Source organism: Lissotriton vulgaris, chromosome 8, assembly GCF_964263255.1.
Source record: "Lissotriton vulgaris chromosome 8, aLisVul1.2, whole genome shotgun sequence".
In the NCBI taxonomy this organism is placed as follows: Eukaryota; Metazoa; Chordata; class Amphibia; order Caudata; family Salamandridae; genus Lissotriton; species Lissotriton vulgaris.
The window spans coordinates 362014705-362034726 of record NC_141696.1 but is presented as its reverse complement, the minus strand read 5'-3'; the positions used below and the strand labels follow the sequence as shown (position 1 = coordinate 362034726).

At 44.6% G+C, this 20022-nt stretch overlaps 1 protein-coding gene across 1 annotated transcript in view; it reads left to right on the top strand.

The window, feature by feature from the left end:
* Positions 1-20022, top strand: part of ATP6AP2 (ATPase H+ transporting accessory protein 2) — a 59290-nt gene that overhangs the window by 16208 nt on the left and 23060 nt on the right. Inside the window, exons 2-3 of the mRNA XM_086933280.1 lie at positions 7846-7976; positions 15766-15894. Coding sequence (XP_086789406.1) covers positions 7846-7976; positions 15766-15894 — 260 coding nt within the window. The remainder of the gene's footprint in view (positions 1-7845; positions 7977-15765; positions 15895-20022) is intronic.

The following is a 20022-nucleotide window of genomic DNA, read 5'->3' as shown; positions in this document are numbered from 1 at the left end:
TTAAATTGCGCCACTTCCTCCTAGAGGAAAAGCAGATTTATAAGTGTTTTTTGCCCAACGTGGATTGAAAGAAATAGACTGAAGATTTTTTCTTTCCTTGGAGTGTGCGTTCTTTTGGTTTTGGAAGGCGAAGTAGAGGTTGCTTATAATTCGGTGCTGGCGCAGCGGCATGGAAAAAGGTATATTGTATTGTAGCATTTTAATGGCACTTAATAGCCCCAAAGAGGCCACAAAGATGCATGTTTTGCATTGTGCTCCTAGCACCCTTTCTGAATCCATGCTGGATGTATTTTAACCTTTTAGGTGTTTGTTGAAGGTAAGTGGCCTGTGTTCAATTTGCAGTATTAAAACACCTGTCAAAATACATATTGGCCAATGCAGGTGGTCCAAATAGTGAACGGTATCCTACACAAACTCGCCCCAGAAAGGTCTATAACAGGACATGATTGATAGGCAAAACATAGCTTTTATGTTGTGCAGTTTGCAGTAGCTGAATGACTGCGACATAAGCTATTTTTTTTGTTTGTTTTGTTTTTAAATGTGTATTTTGAGGGGGGGGGGGGGTTATATGTCTAACCTGTGGCTTACGACTATCTATTCGTTCTTTGAAAACCAAATCTCTAAAAAGAGGCTTTTAGCCTGCCTGTACTTATCATTGGTTGGCTTCATTGTAATTCTTATTTTCTTACTTTTCAGTAGTGAGTGCATGTTGTCTTCATGTCTCCGTGTTTTTCTTTTGTTTCCTGGAGAATGTACCTAGTACAGAATGATTGATTATTGTGTTGCCGTGCTGCTTGCGCTTGGATTGTTGTACACGTTTTTTTTTTCTGCGAGTGTATATTGTTTGTTTGTTCTTTTAACATATTCTTATGCTGTTCCGTCATGTTTTTAGCTGCTGTTCTGCCTATTCATGTTTGCTTTTTCACCTTTGGCCCACCACTCAGCGTTTGCTTTCCAGATTTTTCAAACCCACACATGAAAAAATGTATTGTATTTTAATAAAGTTAAATGTTGAAGCATTCACTAAGGGTGTGTTTATGACCATACTAATTTTGATCGTATTCCGTGTAATGCCGCCTTTCTATCCAATTTGGGAAAGCAAGCATAAGTTACATGTTTTAAATTGTACCAACTGTTAATATTGGTGCTTGCCTAAATACATGTGTTCTGTTAGCAGGTCATATATTGTATGCCTCAATAACATGCCATACCATACTCCTAGCATAATATACTTTACAATAACTGGTCATGACCTATCACACTGTACCAGACTTTAAAATAACCGACATAACATACTATATTATACAATAACAAACCATACCACTTCATTCTATACAATAACAGGCCAGACTGTACAATACAATGGCAGTCCAAAACATATTATACCATAGTATACAATAAGAGGCCATAGCATAACACCCCATACAATAACAGGGAATACTATACAATGACTGGCCATACCGTTCATTTCTATACTGGCCGTATCATATCGTATCATATCATACTATCCAATCAAGTCATCCTCACCTCCTTTTACCCCTGAACCCTTAAGTCACCCTGACCTCCCTTCACCTCTACCCAACCCTCAATGTACCCTCACCTCCCTTTACTGCTATTCACCGCTTAACCCCCAAGTCACCCTCACCTACCAACCCCCAAGTCACCCTCACCTCCCTTTACTTCTTCCTACCCTGGAACTCAAGTTATCCTCACCTCCCTTTACCACTACCCACCACTGAACCCACACGTCCTCCTTACTTCGCTTTTACCTCTAGCCACCCCAAGACCACAAGACTCCTTCACCTCACTTTACATCTATTTATCCATGAACCCTCAATTCATACTCACCTCCCTTTACCTCTACATAACTTTGAGCCCTCAAGTCATTCACCTCCTTTTACCACTCCCCACCCCCGAGTCCTCAAGTCATCCTCACCTCCATTTACCTCTACATAACCTTGAGCCCTCAAGTCATTCACCTCCTTTTACCACTCCCCACCCCCGAGTCCTCAAGTCATCCTCACCTCCATTTACCTCTACATAACCTTGAGCCCTCAAGTCAGCCTCACCTCCCTTAACGTCTACATATCCCTAACCCTCAAGTCACCCTTGCCTATCTTAACCTCTGCATACCCTAAGCTCTCGGGACACCCTCGCCTCCTTTTACTTCTACATACTCTAAGCCCTCCGTTTACGCTCACCTCCCTTTACCTCTATCCACCCCTGAGTCCCCAATTCATTCTCACCTCCATTTACCACTACATAACTTTGAGCCCTCAAGATACTCGCCTCCTTTTAACACTACCCACCATTGAGTCCTCAAGTCATCCTCTCCTCCCTTTACCTCTTTCCACCCTGAGGCCTTAAGTCAGCCTCACCTCTCTGTAACCACCCCTGAGCTCAAGGCACTCTCACCTACCTTATTCTCTACATACCCTTAACCCTCAAGTCACCCTCACCTCCCTTTACCTCTACATACCCCAAGCTCTCAAGTGTCCCTCGCCTCTTTTTACAGCTATTCAGCCCTGAACCCTCAATTTACCATCACCTCCCTTTATGTCTAGCTAACCTTGAGCCCTCAAGTCACTCACCTCCATTTACCTCTATCCACCCTTGAGCCTCAATTCACCCCACCTCCCCTATACTACTACCCACCCCTGAACTCTCAAGTCAACCTCTCCTCCATTTACCTCAACTTACCCTCAACCCACCTTTACCTCCCTTTATCTCTACCCATTCCTAAACCCTAAAATAATTTTTTAAAAGCATAACATACAAGTCTGTAATTTAAAAAAATACATAACCTGCATGGTAAAGTTGTGTGTGGTTAAAGGAACACATACTTTCCTGTGTGGTAAAGACTGCAGGTGAAGGTCTTGCATGGTAAAGGCTGTGAGATAAAGGCTATTTCCTTCACACGTAACACAGATGTTGGTGGGGCATGGGCAGTTTTATGCCGTTCAGTATGATTGGCGGGCGCCTTCTTCTCTTTACCCCCTCCCTCCACACCTCTCGCCCCTATACTTAAGGTCTTGATGGAAACAGGGTATGTTCTGTAGATTTTGAGAAATTCTGTTTACTTAGTGGGCTTAGAACCCACCTATTGCTTAACATTGGTTGGCTTCATCGTCACACTCATTTCCTTCTTTCTCATTGGTCACCAAGTGCCAGGTTAACTTCTTCTTTGCGTGTTTGTTCCTACACTGAAGCATGGCCCAAATACTGCTCCCCATACCCAGGGTCCTTTCACTGCTCATTGCTTTCATGGGTTCTTTTTTTCCTTTCACTTGCATCCCCTTCCTCCCTCTCCCTCATTTGTTTGCTCCGCGCCACCCCCCCACCCCTCCTCTTGCGTTGTTGTTTTTCTGGTCTGCCCCTCCCACGTTATTGCTTGCCCATCCACCCTCCCCCCTTTCTCATTGTTGCTTACCTCCTTCTGTCCCATCAGGAAAAAAAATGCCCCAAAGTCATGCCAAGGGTGTGTCCAGATGCTACAAAGATTCAAATGGCACTGAGCTCCTTACTCGGCATGGTCTTTTTGGCGCTGTCTTCATGTGGAGCCAAAATGGCACACTAACTCGTATATAAGATAATTAACAATGTATTTTTTTGTGAAGGCTGTGAATAATCCCATATCAAGAAAACAAATCCTTGCCCTTTCACGGTCCGCGCTAGCTGCACCATAGCACTAATTTTCTATCTTTCAGCTTTGCTGGACAGTAGCCACACTGCTGTACAACATAGCTAAAAGAAATTGACAAAGCCTATGGCTCTTCAATATACCAGACCTATTGGCTTTAACAACGATTGTTTAGGTTTGTAATAGCGATGGCTTTTGCTGTCTCAGCAGCCTCAACGATACAAAAGCATTCACAATTTAATAAAAAAATACATACCTAGAGGCACTTTGGGTTAGCCCTTTTCATCGACTGATATGTTATACTGTCATTCACATTTTGCCTTTGCCTTCCTTCACATACTACATGTCGAGTGGGTTAGCCCATTTCAGTCATTCTCTCTTGCACTGTAAGTGGCGGCATTTCCCCTGATCAGACTAAAATAGAAATACAATTCGGTGCCAAGGCTAGTAGTTTGCTAATGCCTATTTTTTTCCTTTCCATTCTTAGCTTTTGTCATGCCTATATTTTTAAACTAAGTAGGAGCTTTTTCTATACACCCACAAGAATAATTTTTTCCTGTGATGTTAATTAAAATAAAGATAGTTTATGTGCATGTGTTCTGTATAAGAACCATAATATTTGATTAAAATGATCGGAGATTGTTATTTTTTTAAAAATGTGTATATATATATATATTTTTTTTATTGAAAGCATATGGCTGTCACGTTAAGATGGGATGTTTTCCATTTATTTTTGTGGTATATGCTTGCAGTAGTTAAAAATAATAATAATAATAATTCGCACCAGCTGGGTAAGGCCTGACCTTCTATTGGACTTTTCCAACGCTCATGTGAATTCAAGCTGTGCACCTTCCACCAGCATCTCTATCTACAAATTTATGGAGGATAGGTATTGGGATCGTTGCGCTTTATCATTTGTTAAGATGTGGGTTTCTAAAATGTGACAAATTTCATTAAAGACCATCCTAACAGAAACGCGTTACACTCAAACTCTGGTAATGTTTTACTGATGCTGAGGGAGCTGTTTACTGTCAACAGGTTTGGTTGACAGTAACACAACCCTGTCCGCATTTCAAGGTCATGTGACCTGACTACAGCCGTTGAGCTGGTGATGCAGTGTTTACACAATTACAGTGGCATTACAGAGTCCATCCCCGTTACGGTTTTTAGTCATTGTAATTTTTTCTAGGCAGTTTTGCCATTGAAGAGCAGCACGTTTCTTCGTAGTCGCGAGCACACCTGGTTTCTGGCCAGCTCTTTTAACGTGTAGCTGCGTCAGTCAGCTCAGTTCGATTTAGGTTATGTATTCATTACCATGTTTTTGAACAAGAAGTGTTGTACTTTTACTCTCTCTGTGTTAACTGTATTAACCAACAAAAAGGTGTGCTAGTATTATACCACTGCACTCCTCACGTTGTGGACTTTTATGACAAAATCTTTTCTGAAGTGACAGACCTCGAAGAGGCAAGAGTGAGTGTTTATAAGTAGGGCTCCCGGTTTTATGGTATTTATTTTTTTGCCATTTCCATCTGTATTCATATTTAATTTTTGCTAATTTTATCTGTATGTATCTATATTTATTTTTGGTTTTGTTGAAAAAATTAGTTGAAATTAGGATATTTCCACATTTATTTAACCAATAAATATGCACTCATGCTTGAATGTCTGCCTGGTTTCAGTGCTGTGAACACACGCAGAAATATAAATCAGTGCACTTATATGAAAATATGCACATTTCAGTATCAATCTTGCACATATCTACTGCTGTTAAAGCCCCTTTACTAAAATTCCTTATTTTTTTTAACCCCCTTATCTATCAATCCACACATCCATTGGCATGTTAGTCATGGCAGACAGTATTTAGTATTACCCAAAAAGCAACTCAATTTCCGTTTTTATCCACATTTAAAAACAAATACAGACAAGTAAATGTTTTCTGTCTGTATTTATCTGTTAAAATCAGCAAAAACGGAAAATAGGGAGCCTTATTTATAAGTGAACTTATTTGTAAAGCAGGCGTGCAAGAAAGTGCGCGCTGAATGAACCCCCTCCTTCACTGCCACCGCACCTGTTAAAACGAAATATTAAATTGCAGGGCACGTGCTTTGAAAAGCATAAAAAATAATACCCTCTTAAACTTACAGCGCCGACTACTGCCAATCAATAAGAGGTGGCGCCCCACGATAGACAAGCCAGGCGCTCCGCGCTCAATGAACGTTGAAAAGTAAGTGCAGAAACGATCAGCTGCCTGTATAATATTGCTAGATTCATGCATTGAATTCATAATATTCCCACATTGCTAAATACGTGCCTATTCACTTTGTAGCGCCAGCGTCCATTCACCCCTTTTTTTAATAAAAAAGGAAGATCTACAAACCGCTAGAAAACGTTGTGGCTGAAAAACACGTGAGTGAAACATGCGATGCTAATAAACCCATAACGTAACATAAGAATTTTTTGGAAACATACACATATTATTGTTTCCGTTGCAGAATTTAAAGAGTCTCACCAAGAGAAATCGATCAGATGAACTGATACAAGTTGCATTTCTAAGCAAAAAGGTAACGATAACGCAAGTTGAACAGTCTTAGTGACACATCGAAGAGGGTCAAAAACTTATCATGCCCTATATTTGTATTCATATAGGTACCCAGCCCCGAAGCCCTGAAGACGAGCCTGAATAAGTATATAGACAGGCTCAGAAACGCGTCGGCTTACAGGCTTATGACCCTGCATTCGTCTTAATTCCGAATGCCCTTTCACTGCGCATAAGGCTTTTGTTTTGTTTTTCTCAAATAAATTGAATGTTTGTTATATTAGTCGCCCAATGCGCAATTAGGCCAAAAGAAAAAGGAAAACAATGATTCTAGTGGCCTGACATAAAACATGTGGACAGGGTACTCTCAACATTAATGAGCAATTGATGGTTAAATGTTTTTCTGTAAAAGCATATGAATGTGTAATTCTTTTCTGTCTTTTCAATGTAAATTTTGAGTTATTGTAAATACATGTGTTCTTGTGCAGGACAGTAAGTAACTCTTCGGACTGTCATTAAATTTGTAAAAATCATTGCAATTTCTTTTCTAAAATTCAAAAATATAAGTTACACATAAGGATTAAATACCTTAGTGTACGATTCTGCCCAAAATAAAAAAAGAGCAGAACAAAAAAACGAGTGACCGGGTCCCCTTCTTTCTACAATTGAAAAGCAGAGGCAGAACATAAAAACATACATAAAGAGCTGCTTGAAAATGTACCGAATTACAAATGCATGGTGATAAATGTGTACAGGGTGATTCCCATAAGGGGCAAAAATCCAAGCTCTATACAGAAAGTACCTGTTTATTTCATTTTGGAGCTTTGGTGTTTTCGTTTACATTTGATGGCATCCTGTACGTCAATAAGGAGGAGCTACATGTTGCCGAATCCAAACAGACTTTGCAGTGGTACAGGACGCTGACAGTGTAGGCAAGGGCTTCCGCTCCCGCCATAGGGGTAGTAAGCGCCATATAAATGTTCCATTGCAATACAAGTAATGGATTGTGGAGCATATCTGCCAGTGCATGAAATGGAAAAATAAAAGTGCAGGAACTCCTGTATCAGAGTACCGGCTTGTTTCTGAGAAGGGCTGGTACTCTCCAATTAAAAGTGTTACATTTCTCTTGAGAAGGGCCAGTATTCTCCCTTGCAAAAAAAAAAAGTGCTGGTACTCCGTTCCAGACAGTACTGGCCCATTTAAAGCACTGATATCTACTCTGCTGAATATGGTAGTAAGTTTCTTCCCTCCTCTCCACTTAGAGTACAGTAGTAATAAATCCACCTGCCCCGACCCCAGGAATGAAAGCGAATGTTTTCGTGGTAGCGGAGTAATGTGTTTGAGCTTTTTGTATACAGGTTTCATCTTCCTGACAAGGGGTTTTCCTGCGAGTTAGTTGGCTCATTTGTGCTACTTGGGAGTTGTTTTGAAACTCCTCTAGACTGTGTGCATCTTAACCTTTGAATATTGCTTGTACGTATTTTCTCTTTATACTCTAATTGGTGGCAGAGAGGGAAACGTGTGAAGTCTCTCTGCAGCCCCACATTTTCTTTGCTATTTGGCACCTGTTTCAGCTTTGAAGGAGTTTTTTTTGATAAGACACACACAAACTATGCTTGGTTGGTAATGTTTCATGCACATTTAAAACAAAAAAATCTTTTTATTTAAGGCACCTTTTCTGATGAGCTGAACATCCTGAAATCTCCCCCGTCTGTCACGTTCAGAGATGGCAGTTGGCCGGTTCCTGGTGAGCGGATCCCAGATCTGGTTAGCTTGACTATGGGCTTTTCCGTTGAAGAAGTAAGTGTCAACCAAAAAAACTTGTGAGAGAGGATGTAAAGTGTTTCTTTACTGTGTCCCTATCTAAACAACCTACAAATTGTTCCATGCGTAGTGCAAGACGCACTCGTACTTGAACTCGCTTCATAAATCCCAATGTAGGCTGTGATGGATCCTCTGGGAACCATCACAGCCTACACTGGGATTTATGAAGCCAGTCCAAGTACTGGGGCCTTTCAAACATTCCCTAAACAGTCATTTCTTGAGTATGCAAATAGTTACATTCAGTATGCCACTGTTAAACCGCTTTGCAAATATTGGCATAAAAAATCCTACTGAAGCACACTTGTGGTTTTTTCTTTTTACATGTTAAATAAAAATATTAAGAATTCACTGAAAATAAATCTTTTCAGTGAAACCTTCATGATCTGGAGTGACAACATTTCGCTCTCCATCGTGCGTTAGAAAGGATTTCCAATTAATTAATAGCCACAGTAAGCATTTTCATGCTATTTCACCCTGAAATCAGTACACAAACTGAACATGGTGATGTTCAGGTTAACATTTCATTCCTGTGGTTCAACTTTCAGTAACATGTCACTTGGTGTGGCTTCAGCAGCCAAGATGGCGGGTGCGTTCTGGGGCTGCTCATGCGGCTCCAAAAAGAATCCTTTGTCATCCTTTGCCCGACAGCAAAGGTTTATCCTCCTCTGCTGCGTCTTGTGGGGGAGGGGACCCAGTTGCCGGGCCAAGATGTTTGTTCGCAGCAGGACTGCATTCTGGGCCAGAGTTGAAGTGACTGCCGCGATGCGCCAGCAAGATGGGGGGCCACGACTAAGCTGCAGGCCTGGAGGAGGAAGACAGGACCCATAGACCTTAGCGGGCCAGCAGCAACTTCATCAGCGGCTCTGAGGGGGCTCTTTTGCGGGGACGGCGGAGCGGGGCCTGTTGTGGAGGAGAGCCACCGCTTACTATTCGTCGCAGCTGACTAGCGTCTCCCATGAAGCTGGAAAGTGCGGGTCTGAGAGGCCGACCGGCCTGGAAGTAAGCAAGATGCTGCGGTGCGAGGTGTGCCATCAGTGCTGGACTTTCAAAGGAGGAGGTGCAGGGGCCAGAGAATTGAGGGAGTGTCCGTGCGCACCTAGAGATAGGGGCGGCTGGCCTGAACTGGTGTTGCTTGGGCTCCCCTCTCCATGCCCTGCCCCTGAGCAGAGTTCATTGTGACTCAGAGCCCCGTGACCAAGACCACGGATATCGCTACTGTCTCCCTTGGCAGTGACAGGAGGCCCGATGACTGCGGGGTCCAGTTTCGCTGACTTGTGAGAAACCCCCTCTTTGCGGCTTACCTGGTGGGGTGCTGGACACGAGCTCCTAGATTTCATCCTCTGCAGACTGCTTGGGCTGGCAGGCAGGGATCGTACTTGAAGATCGTGGGTACACTCCTAACTATTAGACCTTTGCTGGGGCTGCCAAAGGAATGGCTGAGCACGATATGCCTGCTCCCAGGGGAAGGATCAGACCCCTCTTCTCCACTCAAAGGCTGTGCTACTAATCCCCTCCCCTCCCGTTGTGGATTGTTGTTCTGGGGTGGCTTGTAGCCTGCCTTGGTGACACATGTGCTCCGCTAAGGCCCTGCCTGCCAACAAGTTGTTTGGTGCTCCGGTGGCAAAGGGCATACCGCCTAGCCTCAGTGCTATCCCTGCTTGCTTGAGCGGACATGCTGGCAGACTCTTGGCTGTCCTGGAGGCTTGTGTTGCCCCACTGGGGTAAGCGGGCCACAGGAGGAAGGAGATGGGGGTGGGAAAGACTCCACCTCCCCTCGCCACGCCACCCCCTCTTACCCCCCCCCCCCCCGCACAAGCCGGCAGCGCTGGCACAGACAAAGATAGATCGGTACACCAGGCCTACTCTGGCACCTACAGGACTACTGGAGGTCCCCCTCCTGTGTGTTCACCCGCCATGTTAGGAGATTTTGTCATTATCATTAAGGCGCTTTGAGTGACACGGTTGAAACTAAAGTAGATGAGGTCCAGGTGGATGTGTCCCTATTGCTTCCGGATGTCGCCGGCCAGGTGATTGTGGCTGAGACTAGAGTATCTTCAGTGGAGAATGAAGTTGGCACCATCAAGCTCCAGGCTTCCAAACTACTTTCCACCACAGTGTCATTAGAAGAACCAGCCAAAGAGAACCGGTCGCAGAGGAACAATCTCCGGTTTGTCTGCCTTTTCAGACGGCGTGGAGACAGCTGGCGCAGACCGACTGCCAGAAGAGTGGCAGAGGTCATGGATCCCCACTGACAGACTGTCTCAGTGGTTTGTGGTAGAGAGGGCACACCGTTCTCTGACTTGTCACCCCCCACCAACCATTAATAGCTTGCATCCTCAACCATCAAGACCAAGACATTATTCTCAGCAAGGCCAGGATGCATCGATTCCTAATCTTTCAAAATGTGAGGATTATGGTCTAACCAGACTGAAAGTGCGGTTTAACTGTTCTTCCTATTTCTTAGACACTCCGAAGCAAGCTTGGGAGTGGGGGATGGAGCAATGTGCAGTTCTACTGCCTGATAGTCTTAAGAGGGTTGTCTCCCAGGCAAGGGGGGGGGAGGCCTCCCTTCCCTCTCCTAAAACTCTTGTTTCCTGAAAGACTCGTTCCTACCCACGGGGGAGGCAGGACTTGCTGAGCCCCAACTGAATCGATACTATGACTGGCGCCCTTGGCTTACGGGCACTGGACCTTTTCCGATCCACAGATGTGCCCCATGAAGCTTCGAATGTAAAACTGGGCAATGCTGGTCTGGTGACTGGGTGGGGAAGTGAAACATGGCTACTCTGGTCTTCCACTCTGTACCTGCTGTTCACTGTACTGTTTCAGGTTTTGTTATTGCTACCTTGTTATTGGCACACTAGTATGATACATTGATACTTGCTATTGGAAACTAGAATCCTTAATTTGGGGACCTCTAGAAGCTTTTGGGTAGCTCCTGGTCCCATTTTATTGTTATATAAGGGATTGGGGCGACTGATCCCACAGCAGTGGAAGTTGAGGGGATGGGAGAAGTTGAGGGATGGGAGAAGTTGAGGGGATGGGAGAAGTTGAGGGGATGGGTGGTTTCGTTTGTTCATTTAGGTTTGACTAAACACGTCGCTGACAGGTTCCTCACACACTAAACATGCACCTTCTGCTATGCCGCCTTGAGTGTCCCTCTTGGATCTCCTGGCATCTCGTTAGGGACAGAATAAAGTTTAAGACTCTCTGCATCGCCCATAAAGCCTTTTGGAAGACAGGTCCTGAAATCAATCACGCTCTAATCCTCCCTTATCAGCCCAGCAAATCACTTCGTTCATCAAATGCCTTTTTGGCAAAAGTCCCTAGGATCTATAGGGCAAGAGCAGGAGGCCGCTCTTTTACATACAATGCGTCCAGGTTGTGGAACACTCTTCCATGTCATCTGAGAAGTAATTCCAACTTGGCAAGTTTCCGCAAACAGCTCAAGACCTTTTTGTTTAATTAACTCGGATCCTTCCTGGACCGTCTCCCTGGAAGACACTGTTCTAGCTTCAGCGCCTGGACGCCTTAGGGCAACTGCTGCGCTTTATAAAATTGCTTTTCATTTCATTTCATTTCATCTCCCAGGGGGGGGGGGGGGTTAATGCCCCCTCGGTCACCACCTAACTGATGCCATTTAAGGTCCTATCTTGGAACATTAACACAGACTGCTAAATCACCTTAGGTGGTCGGCCGTTCTTAGATACGTGAAGTGATTCCAACTGGCAGTGCTCATGCTTCTAGAAGCCCACTTATTGGGCACGCACTATCCCTTTCTAGGTTGCTTCATTTATTATAGTGTTTCATAAAGGGTCTTCCCGGAGCTCCTGAGTAGTGGCCATCTTACTACACAAGGGGTTCCCGCTGGTGTTGCCTGCCTCCCATGAAGATCCCCCCCCCCCCCCCAGGGCGGTATGTGAGGATAGTCGACAAGAGGAAAGGTACTAGAATTTCCTGTCGGTCTGTGTTCCTCAGCAGCAACTCGAGTCCATGCTGCAGATACTTCAGGCTCTTTTGCCGAGTATTCTTCAAGGTGTCACTCTGATAATGGGGGACTTTAATGCTGTTCCTGACCCTATAAACGACACCTATGACCCTCCCTGACCAGGGTGCAGAGAACGTTCCCTGTTGCTTTCCTTCTGGGCAGGCTCGATAGGCGTTTGTGATGCTTGGAGAACATGGCACACCCACATATGTGCGTACTCAAACATCTGTGGCACACAGGACCCCGTCGCGCATTGACCAGATCTTCCTCCCGGCAACAGACGTCCTCCAACTCATGGAAATTGGGATTATTTCCTGGGGCATATCTGATCATGTCTCCCCAACCGCGCGGCGACCCATGTGACGCATTAACGCCTGGTATCTCACTGACAAAGACCGTTTCCACTTTGTCGAAACAGATCCGCTCCTATTTTGAGGTGAACCAGGGCTCAGTGGCCTCTACCGGGACCCTCTGGGCGGCCAGCAAACCTACCCTCAGGGGTCTTATGAAGGGGTATGTAGGTGCTCAACCGCTCACAGACTACAGCTCTGGGGGCTCAGATACTCTCCTTTGAACGACGGGTGCATCTACAGCCGTTGGCAGACCTGAACTGCAAGTTGGCCCTGGCGATGTCTAATCTACTACAGATTTCCCTGAAAGAGGCCAGACAGTGTTGGAGGGCATCAACACAGTGTGTACACGAGCAAGGAGATAAATCCAGAAAGCTCCTATACTGGCTGGCCACTAGGAATACTGCTTCTAGAGCAGGGCCCTCGATTCGCAAAACAGAGGGTGGCCTTAGTGAAGAGACTCCAGAAGTAGCTGACCACATATTGCGCGATACGCTGAGACACCCAGGCTTCCACGAGAAGTTGCACACGCGGTACTGTAAGATATTCCATTGCCCTCGATTTCCCCCCCCCCTCTCCCAGATCTTGATCAACCAATTGCGGTTGAGGAGATCAGGGATGCGCTGTCTGCCATGACCCCTGGGAAAACAAAGGTCCTGATGGATTTCCAATGGAGTTAGTCAGGTGGTTTAGGCCTCTCCTTCTCCAATACCTCCTAGTGTTCTATAACGAAGCGGCAGAACAGGGTCTTTATCCGCCCAAGTTGAACAAGGCAACTATTATCATGATCCCTAAATAGGGCCAGCCATTGGATCGGTGTTCCTCGTACAGGCCGATCTCTCTTATCAATACTGATGTTAAGGTGTTCACAAAAGTCTTGGCTAATCGGCTCCGCCATCTCAGGTCAGTGTGGATTAATGCCAAACAGAGCACTTAACACTGTATCTGAAGGGTCCAGATGGCCCTCTCTCAGGTTCCCTGCCTCCGAGGTCCTACAGCACTGCTCCTAATAGATTTCGTGAAGGCATTCAACACCGTTGACTGACCCTTCTTAGATGCTGTGCTACGGAGAGCAGGACTGGGACCTCATTGTCTTGGATTCATTGGTCTCCTTTACGCCAGCCTGAAAAGCCCTGGTTTGGGTTAACCGGATCCTCTCACTGCCCTTCCTGAGTCGTAGAGGCACACACTAAGGCTGCCTCTTCTCTCTTTTATTTACCTTGGCGATTGAACCCTTGGCACGCCTCATTCGGTGCGACGCTCTGGTGCAGAGATGAACCTGGAATGGGGGATCGGAGGATGGTATAATGCTAAATGCTGACAACATTTTGCTGTTCCTGGAGAACCCACAGTCCTCAGGTCTATGCTGTCTGAAGATTCTACGTTTGTACAGGGTGGCCTCAGGAATCCGGGTCAATGAATCCAAATCCTTATTATTACCTATTGGCGAAGGTTGAGCGAAGCTGTTCCTGGCGAGTCACTATCCTGATACGCTGCTTGCATTTAAATATTTAGGTGTCTATAGTTCTTGCCTCCCAGGTTTGGTTTGGAGCCATAACCTGACCCCACTGATTGCCAGGATGAACACAGATTTGCGGCGGAGGGGCCGTCTGCCACTTAATGCCCTTTGGGCGAGTGGCCCTTGTAAAATGGTGATCTTGCCACGCTTTTGATATATTTTTCAAATTTTCCCCACCCGATCCCTAGGTGGTGGTTCCAGGCACTGGTTCGAGGGGGTCTGCCGTTGTTTGGGTGGGTGGTCACCCTTGTGTGGCCTATGGTAATAGACGACATTCCCCATTTGATGGGGGAAATGTCACAACTTTATGGTAATCACTTAGCTGCGCAACTAGTTACGATTAATGACTGGTTCGGACAATCCGACATATCGGGTGAAACTGACCTTCTAGGCCTAAATGGGCTACTGGGCTTGCTTTTCAGGATCTCTCCCTGCCTTTACAAGGGTAGCGCGATTGTGTTGGAGGGCAGCACTCCGATTTATTTGCTTGGAGCGCAGACTCATCAGGCTGACCCTACTGTGGCAGAGGACATGGTTACAGCACACCGCCAGGCTGCAGGGATTTTCGCAGTGGGTGCAGAATAGGCATCACTCATCTTGGGGATGTCTCATGCTGTGACTACGTACAGACATTCTAGGAAATGAGGGAGCAGTACTAGCTCTCCCGCACACAGTTCCACGAGTACATGCAGTTGCTTCACGCTTTCTTAGCTAATATGCCCTCTGGTACACAAGTTCCAGAGTACAACCCCCTTGAGGCCTAGCTCTTGATGGGGAGGTTGTGCAAGGGCGCTATATCGGTTTATCGATTTCATTATTAATACTCCATACTGCATCCGTGGACTGCTTGGGTGGGCGAGCTGGAGGATGACGATTGGCGTGAGGCCTGGTTTGCCCACAGACCCGTGGCTATCTCCGCTTGCAGCTGAATGGTCCAGCATAACTATTTGTACCTTACGCACAAGACTCTCTAGCTGTTCTTCCGAGCAGTCAAGGACTCCCAGGCCAGGGTGCACCCATTGTTCCTTAGCAGAGGAGGAATTCTTCCATGTGGTCTGGGAATGCCTGAAACTGGTCCCCCTTTGGGAGGAGATCGAGGAGGAGCTCTCTGTGATTCTTGGCTGCTAGATTGTTCATACCCTCAGCGTTGCTTTATTGGGACTGTTGGAGGAGTTGGGGGTGACAGCAGATGGAAGGCATTTTTATTGGGGTGGCAAAAATGGTGGCCAAATGCGATATTGCTGTAAGTGGAAATCCGAAGAACCCCTATATATATATATATATATATATATATATATATATATGTGTGTCACAGGGTTGGCCCCTCAAACATGAGACGATCTGGGGCAGGTTGTGGGATTATCATGGACTGGATGTGGACATTTTATGATTGCACTTATGTACTGTAACTACTGAGTCAACGTGTGGATGATGGTCATGTTGTACATTGTTTGCGTTGTTAACCAATTTTTATTAATTTTATTTTAAAAAAGTCACTTTGTCAAATTTGATTTATTCACACTTCAAAATGAGCTGTCTAACCAGCTCTGTGGGTGTTGGTTATCTGAAGTTTTCCTTCAATTTCAAAACGTTTTCAGTCAATTAAGTACAGTGTCCTAAAGTACTGTACATTTAGAGAATGAAGTCCTGAACATGGATTCTTATTTAGTCTGCTTTCTGTGAAAGATAATTTATGCCCAGTTATGTAAATATTTTAGGCTGATGGGGATATTGTTCATTAGAACATATTCATGTTTTCAGTATATAAATACCCTGTCATTCTGTGCTACACAACGAACGAGCACACCTGCAAAGTTTGACATATAGCCTGCATGAAATGAGAGAAGAGTGGATGAAGAAATGTTTTTTTTACCTGTTTAGATAAAATATTTGTTTAAAATCTCACAGGACCTTCCCTGGCCGGGGCTTGGAGCAGGTAACTTGTTTGATCGTCCTCGAGCTACTGTTCTAGTCACAGTGAAAGGAGTCGAAAAGCTATCTCTTCCTAAGGATGGAAAGGCATACGCTGTCGAAGATGTGAGTATATTTCAGATGTCAAATAGCAGGAATGTTACTACTGGTTAACAAGATGATGGGGTGGTACAAAATGAGGTGTGGGTTGTGAAGGTGTGATGGATAGGGTATTAGACCACAGCTGTTGTGAGTGGCAGAGTGGTTTAATAAAGGGTTTTTCCCTAGGTGAGTAGGGCAGCATTGGCAAAGGATTTAAAGTTTTAGAGGATGTTGTTAGATTTTGTAGAGTATTATTCCCTAATATTTTTTTTCTTCTTCTTAAATTGGAGTCGATATAGGCACATCCTTTGTATAACATCTACCGCAGTCTCACTATGCCCATTTGCATGTCCATCATCTTAGATTCTGCCCCCACCCCCCTCTATTAACATCCCTCAATGGGGAGGTGGGATGGTTGTATGTGAATGTAGAATTGTTTGAAACTGCAGAACGATAATTACAGGTAGGTACTTTTTTTCCTGCTCGAAATCTCTTGCTTGCACTGATTATATAGTAGTATTACCTTCCTTGCAGAGGTGGATTGTAAAGGAAGTGAAAGCAAAAATATTTCTTGTCCCAAAGCAACCTCTTTTTGTGGCTGACCGTCTATGCTGTTATGCTTTGTGAAGGTTTGCTCTGAGGACCATGTGGCTGCTCTGCATATTTCTTGCATAGAAACATTGGCCCTAAAGGCCATAGTAGCTCCTTTCTTCCAACTGAGTGTGCTGTTTGGTTTGGAGAACAAAGGATTTGTGGCTAGTTAATAGCTTATCTGAATTATGTGTACAATCGATGCAGTGATCGTATTCTTTGTTACAGCTGTACCAAAGGCGTGTGCCAACAAAGCATTGCTGTGTTTTTCCTGATGTTCTGAGTGACCTGTATGTAATACAGGTCGGCTCTCCTGACATCTAGTGTGTGTAAGACCCTTTCTGCTGCATTGGACTGCTTTTGGAAGAAGACTTTAACCTGATGGTGTGATTCACATGGAATGGCGAAATGACCGTAGGCAAGAATTTTGGGTGTGTTCTCATGAACTCTTTATCTTTGTGTATGGATAGGTATGGTTCCTGCCCTATTAGTACCTGTAACTCTCCCTTCTTAGTGGCGTGATGTCCACTAAGAAGACAGTCTTTAATGAAAGGTGTTTGATCGTGGCTTTGTGCATCTGCTCAGTGGGTGCCTGCATTAATCTGGCTAATACTAGGTTGAGGTTACCCTATGGGATAGATACTCCCCGAGCGGGGAAGAGCGTTTTTGGTCCCTTCATGAAACTTTTGATCAGTAGAACTGAAAAAATCTGTTTAGTGTGTAACCCCTTTAAATAAGCTGCGATGGCTGTGAAATCTATTCTTTGTGACGCATGGGAGAGTTTTGTGCTTTGTGAGATGTGTGAGGTATTAAACTGTGACTGTGTCTTGATAAAATATGTTTTTCAGGTTGTTCGCTTGACCATGTTAGATATCTACAAAAATGCAGCACCTTGTAGTTGACGGTCTCCACACTTCTTTGATGATGCGTAATGTTGCCTTTAGTAAATTAAAGTTTTGGAATTTGACTGTTTCAAGAATCGTACTATCAGCTGTAGTTTAGGTGGAGTACTTTGCCTGTTGCATGGCTAGGGTATCCTTGTGCACAGGAATATTGATACTGTAGTGCCCCAACAGTTGTAGTAGGTGTGAGAACCATGGTAGTTCAGGCCTTTTGGGAGTTATGAGAATCACTGACTGTCATGTTGAACATTTTGAATCTCTCCAAGACTGTTGGAACCAGTAGTATGGGGTGAAAGGCGCATGCAAAAATCCTGTACCAGCTTGTTGACCTGTCATTCCCTGGAGGCTTAGGATGGTAGTATCTGGATGCACAATACCAGCATTTTGCTTTTTCTGGTGCTGAGAAGAGGTCCAGCTCTGGCCTGCTCCAGTGTTGGAAAAGGGTGTCTACTGTAGATAGGTTTTATTTCCCAGTTATGAGTAGACATCTGGTAAAGGCAAATTTTGCATAGTGTCACTTGGGTCCTTCGTGTAGTCCGGGATGCTGTTGCTACCATTGTGCTCAAATATTTCCCAAGAAAGATTTTCTTTGCCTTTTGGGGTTGGAGATGACATTCCTCAATTTACTATAAACCCAGTGTGCGTAATAACAATACTACCCATGAAAATGTTTGTAGGCACTGTTTGAATGTAGTTGCCTTGACCAGCCAGTCATCCAGGTGAGGTTAGACGTATATGGTCTGTCTCCATGTCAAAAGGCATAATATAAACTGTTAATGTTTTTCCCTCTCCATCATTAGAAATCTTAACTATTGTTTGTGTGTGGGGTGTATGGGAATGTGGAAGTTGGTATCCTTGACATTCTCTAGTGCCAGATAATCTCTCTTCTGTAGTAGAGGGATAGCATCTTGAAGGATTGTCATTTAAAATCTGTGTGTTTTTATGTATCATTATACAAAGTGTAGATGTAGGATTGGCCGTATGGTGAAGTACACACCTGTGTTACTTTCCTCGTGAGGAACTCTTTTGATAGCATTTCTTTGTGCAGCAGTTCTGTCCACCTCTGTCTTTATGACTTGTAACTGGTCTTTTTTCTTGTGCAGGTGCTTTGGAGGCTTTCTTGGTGGTTTTTGTATAAAGTTGATGCATTAATCATGGTGTATGATACTTATGATCTACTTGTCCATGGTAAAGGACTTCAGTTATTTATGAAGTCCTATACTCTCTCCCGCCCCCTAACTTTTTTGTTGGTTTCCGTTCCTTGATTTTCCTCTACCTCGAATAAAGACCTTGTTTGGTGCTGCTCTTGCCACTGTGTGGGACCTGAGAGCTAGTTTCCTCCTGTTTGTATTTGCACTGGGGTACAAAAGGCATGCCTACTCTGCCTTCTCCTGTCTCAAGCAATACCCCTTTTTAATGAAGTTCTGTACATCTGGAGCTGCCCATGGCTTTGGCTGTCTCATTGGCTTTCTTCATTTCTTCCAGAGCCTTGCCCACTCCTGGGGCAAAAAGTTGGTTTCTCGTCAGGGGCAAAGCAATGATATTGGATTGTACCACTGGTTTAAAGCTTGAGATGCACCACCATGCATGCCTTCTCAGGACTGTGCCTGTTGCCAGTTTTCTGCTTGCTGTATCTGCATTGTCTAGTGCTGACTTAAAGTGAGTTAGCAATGTTCTTTCTTCTCTTGATTAAACTTTCTACCCTCTTTTGGTAGTCTTTTAGGAGCTGCGTCATAAGGTCCATCATATCTTTTCAGTGTTGATGGGCATGTCTGTTCAGCAGGGTATTCAATTTAGCTATTCACCATTGTGTGATAGCTGATCTCTCTATTTTTCTACTCACTGCCTCAAATCACTTGCTCTCTTTGCCTGGCAGGGTCCCTATGGGTGCCGGAGACATGGGCTTCTTCCTTGCTGTACTTTCTATAAGCAATCTGACTCAACAGGTCTCTCTATGTACATTGGTTTCTTTATGCCTTGTACTTCTTTATGCGAGGGCTGACTACTTTAGCAGTTGTCTGCTTTGAAAATACATAGTTACCTTGCTGGACTATGCTCGGGAGGATTGGCAAAATATTTTTGCCTGTACACTAGGCTCAGTAGCTTGAGGAGAAAGCGTGTGTCCTCCATCTCCCTTTCTACTCCAAAGTGTCCCGCAGCTTTCTTCTCCACTCCATGGTATTTCAATATGTCATCCGGAGGTGATGGTCTCAAGAGATAAATATTTGTCTCCTCCTGTGGTAAATGTGCTTTGTCCCAAAAAGTTACCTCTTGTGGTATGTTGAAGCCTATATCTATGGGGTAAGTATGGCTAAAGAGGACCTCCCCTTCCGCCGTGCCTGTGTCTTGCTCGGTCCTGTGTTTCCTCCTGCTCTGGGACTAGTATGTCCTGGGCAGTTATTTTTTTTTTAACCCCAACGCTCTGGGTTCTTTGTGAGGTGCCATGGTTTCCTTGAAAGCTTACTTCTTTAGTAAGCTTTCTATTTGTGCTATAATGCGGAGGCATCGCATGTAATTTGTGATGTCATCTGTTAGTCAAGTGTGAGGTCATGAGCAGCACTATGAGGAGGAGTAATATTTGCTTAGTCATCAGGTTGTGTATTTGGGTCATAATGCTTTTTTTTGGTTTTTTGAGAACAGCTCTGATGTTTTTTTACAA